The 3,834-nt window shown below is 31.9% G+C and overlaps 1 protein-coding gene across 1 annotated transcript; it reads left to right on the top strand.

Annotated features, from left to right (window-relative positions):
- Nucleotides 1-2,109: 2,109 nt before the first annotated feature.
- On the top strand, nucleotides 2,110-3,726 carry LOC111507212 (uncharacterized). Its single transcript, XM_023162499.2, has 2 exons — nucleotides 2,110-2,411; nucleotides 2,707-3,726. The coding sequence occupies exons 1-2, from the start codon at nucleotides 2,270-2,272 to the stop codon at nucleotides 3,651-3,653; spliced, it is 1,089 nt and encodes a 362-aa protein (XP_023018267.1). The 5' UTR covers nucleotides 2,110-2,269; the 3' UTR covers nucleotides 3,654-3,726.
- The last annotated feature ends 108 nt before the right edge of the window (nucleotides 3,727-3,834 follow it).

Raw genomic sequence — 3,834 nt, 5'->3', positions numbered from 1 at the left:
AATTGAGATATGATCTGTGAATATAAAAGACAGATGTCATTTTCATTAGAATCAATCACGTTTCAAACAAAAACATCTTGGTGTAATTTTACTGCTTATGTCCAAAAAAACGTAACCGTATTTTTGAAAGCGGGAAACATACTGAGTACAATTGAAATGTTTTCCCGTGTTTTGCTTATAAAAATATTGTACTGCTTCTTCTGGCTCTTCGGATTCATCAAGCTCATCTAGTCGTTGAAAGAATCTTTTCTATTTCCCATAACTTCACGAAAAAATTGCGTCCTCCCGTTGAAAACTACCACCTTTGCCATTATCGAGGATACAGACATGGAATTTCTTTAAAAAATCTCAAAAGTGTCAAATATGGCAGTTTCAAATTGAGGTATTTTGTTCTCCTTATTTGTAAAGTTATGACTTACACAGTCAAAAACTGTGTATACTATATTATGTCCTGCCGTCGTTACCCGCTATGAAAATGCCTAACTGAAGAACCGGAGAAACCATGTGTGCACGAAGAAAATTTTCCGACACATAACAAGTGCTACAGTTTCGAAGGAAATGCTATAAAGTCATTAATGGCAGACTTCCAGCTTTTATATCATTTTTGACGGTAAATTCAAATTATTTTGAACTCTAGAATATAAAATTCAAATGTAGTTCAAAAGTGCTAGGAATCACAAGTTAAAAGGCAAGATCTTGTTAGTCCTTGTTTGACTCTTGAGAGTTGTCGTTCGAGAGTTCATCTCGCCAAGTTGTTAACCCAAATATCTCTATTGTGCAATGTTCACATTCACTAGGAACTATCAAAAGGAAAATCAGATTTTTCTCCCTATTTTGCTCACAAAACAGAGAGACATCCAATTTTTCTCTCGATTTGAAAGTTCACCGATTTCAAAAAAGGCATTTAGATATTCTGTGTCGAATATCTCCATTGATAAGAGACAACTAAAGGTGCGTTTTGTTATCGATAATCTCATTTCAGATTGAGTCCTTCCCGCCAAAACATATTCGTTTTCTGATGAGGTCATCAGTGAATTTAAGAACTCACTTCAACTGATTTCGACAAATCAAAATTTTTAAGTATCCGATGCTTTATAAGAGTTTTTTATTATTTTTGTAGAAATATGAAGTAATTTTCCAATTATCATCAATAACTCTTCATTACTGGAGTCGATTGTGTTATTAATGATAATTATTCATGGTTGTAATCGGGTTTTTCTGAAGAAAATTATTCAAATTCATGATCAAATCGAATTCAAATCATAGATTATTCATAAATTTGAATATTCAAGAAATAAAAGAGTTTAGAGATATTTTTCTCACTGTTTGAGGTATCTAAGCATCACATCAATTATTTGATAGATAAAAAAATACATGCATGTTTCCTATTCTATCACTTCATTACTTCCTACCCAATCGAATCAATTTGAAGAAAACAGAAAAATCTTGATTGTAATAACTTTTTTTCTGGGATTAAATTTTTGGTAGTGCATTCGCTCTATTATCTCAACGTGAATTGACACGAAAACAAATCTAGGTTTCCTCTACATAATTAATCTCAATTTCCATATTAAGAGCACCTTCGTTGACGTAAGACTACCTATTACCTCTCTGCGATTTAGTGAAGTATTAGAAAAATCAGCATCATCCAAATATTTGATAACGTTGACCGCTACAAAATGAGAAGCGATGTTGCCCGTTCATAAGTTGAATACACATACCCTGAAATACATACACAGAACCAACTGGTTTCCGTTCTGCGAATGCATAAGAGTAGAATTTCAAAAAAAAAAACTTGAAACCCATCTATGGAAATTGACAATCGAGTACATGGCACAATATAACTGTAAAAATTTTCAATTGATTTTGTATAACGTTAAAACAATATGACAATGACTACATCCACTTCAAAAGGTTCCATCCGCTCGAATTGATGACAGATGCTGACAGGAATTGCCCAAAAAAAAATTAGTATACTACTAACAATTTAAAATTACTGATAATATGTAATCAATTGATTTTACTAATGATGAAAGTGAATAGAAATATTTCTGGGATATTGGTTTTTATTTCCTATTTATATATTCCCTTGTTTTCCCACACACCTATTCTTTTCAAAAAAACTAGTGATTTTGACTGTTGTACCCACTTTTTCATACATCTGTCAAAGTTTTCATTAAAAAATCCTCAAAATTTTCGTATAGTACGTTGAGTTAAAATGTATTATAAGAAAATCAAATCGTCAATTCACTCATCATAATAACTCACGATGGAAGAACTGAATCATTGGGCCACCATGGTAAAATGCAGTCTATGTGGAGAGATACCAGAAAGTGCACCATTATATCAATGTCCATTACAACATCAATATTGTTTCACCTGCATCAATGATTTGAAAAAAATATATAGAGGTAAGTTTCTATAAATATTTTGTGAATCCTTATTATTCATGAAAAATAACATTTTGAATAGTTACTCGAAAGCTTGTATTCAGTGTCAATTTTTTGAGTTGATTTTAAGCCTTTTTGTTCTCGAAACAAATCAGTGTTTTCATTTTCATAATATCAAATTTTTTTCTTGGCAGTTCTAGTTCTTCGTAGAAATACTTGCATCGGAAATATCTATCAACAGCTGAAGAAGATACATATTATGTGTCTTATTCATTAATTTGTTTATTAGAAAAACATAATACCTTCTCTATTACAGGGTACATTAAAGGTGGTTCTACGTGTGTAATTTGTAAAATATCTGGTGTATTCACTCAAAGCAAAATCAACACAGATTTCCTGAACAAAATCAAAGCAAAACCAGGAATTGGGAGACCGTGCCGATATAATGCAACGCCCATTTTGAATAATTCTTATATTTATTCGAGAACCCAGCAGAAAAATGGAATATGTCAAACAAATGGAGTGAATATAACCGTAGAGGGTTTGTTTCAACTCCCTTCCGAAGAGTTGCGAAAAATATTAGGCGATAGAAGTGATTTTTCTTACTCGATGGTAACTAAGGAGTCAACTCAGTTCGACAAGAATTCGAGACAAATACATAATAGTTACACCCAAACTGTTTCATCTCAGTCAAGAATACCAATCAAATGTCCACATAAACCATGCAAGAAAATGGTGGCCACCTCAGCGTTCGTTACTCATTTCAAATACGAGCATCCAGATATAATAAAGTATTATGTTGAAAGGGGAAAGGAGTTGTGTATACCGTGTAATATGTTTATGGTTGAACATAATGCACATTTTTGTTTAGCAATGATCACCGTTTATGAAATAAACAAAATAGATGTTAGGAAGTCTAAAAGTTCTCAAAGTGTCATAAAAACTTGTGGTAGATTTAGTCAACAGGTTCCTATCAGTTCATTTTGGTTAATGGTAACTGGGTCCATAGAAAAAAAGCCAAATTTATCTTGTGCTCTATATTGGTTATTCAGTACTTCAGATGATCGTTATCAAAGTACTATTGAACTTTCATCAAAGTATGATTCAATATCATTTTCAACTTTTTGTGGTATCAACACATCACAAAAATTTAAATTCAGCCATATAGCCGAAAACCTCAACTGTTTAATTATAAGCAGAGCATCCATATGTGCTCTACTCAAAGAAGGGCCGGATGTGAATTTGAGAATAACTGTACACTGATTAGAGTATGTCCGAACAATATGTGAAAATTACTGTTAAGTATTATCTTAATAAAAATATCTGTCTAATACAATCTTGAGTTTTTTCGTTCCTTTTTTATAGACAATTACAGTGTGCAAAAATAGTACCCAAGGTAAATTGTTAAAAATACTATGATAGAATATCAATTATTCGTTTAGAA

Source organism: Leptinotarsa decemlineata, unplaced genomic scaffold (assembly GCF_025532065.1).
Source record: "Leptinotarsa decemlineata unplaced genomic scaffold, Ldec_3_MD MMD2_tig00000133_RagTag_RagTag, whole genome shotgun sequence".
Lineage (NCBI taxonomy): Eukaryota > Metazoa > Arthropoda > Insecta > Coleoptera > Chrysomelidae > Leptinotarsa > Leptinotarsa decemlineata.
The sequence above is the reverse complement of the archived record's forward strand: the minus strand, read 5'-3'. Positions and strand labels throughout refer to the sequence as shown.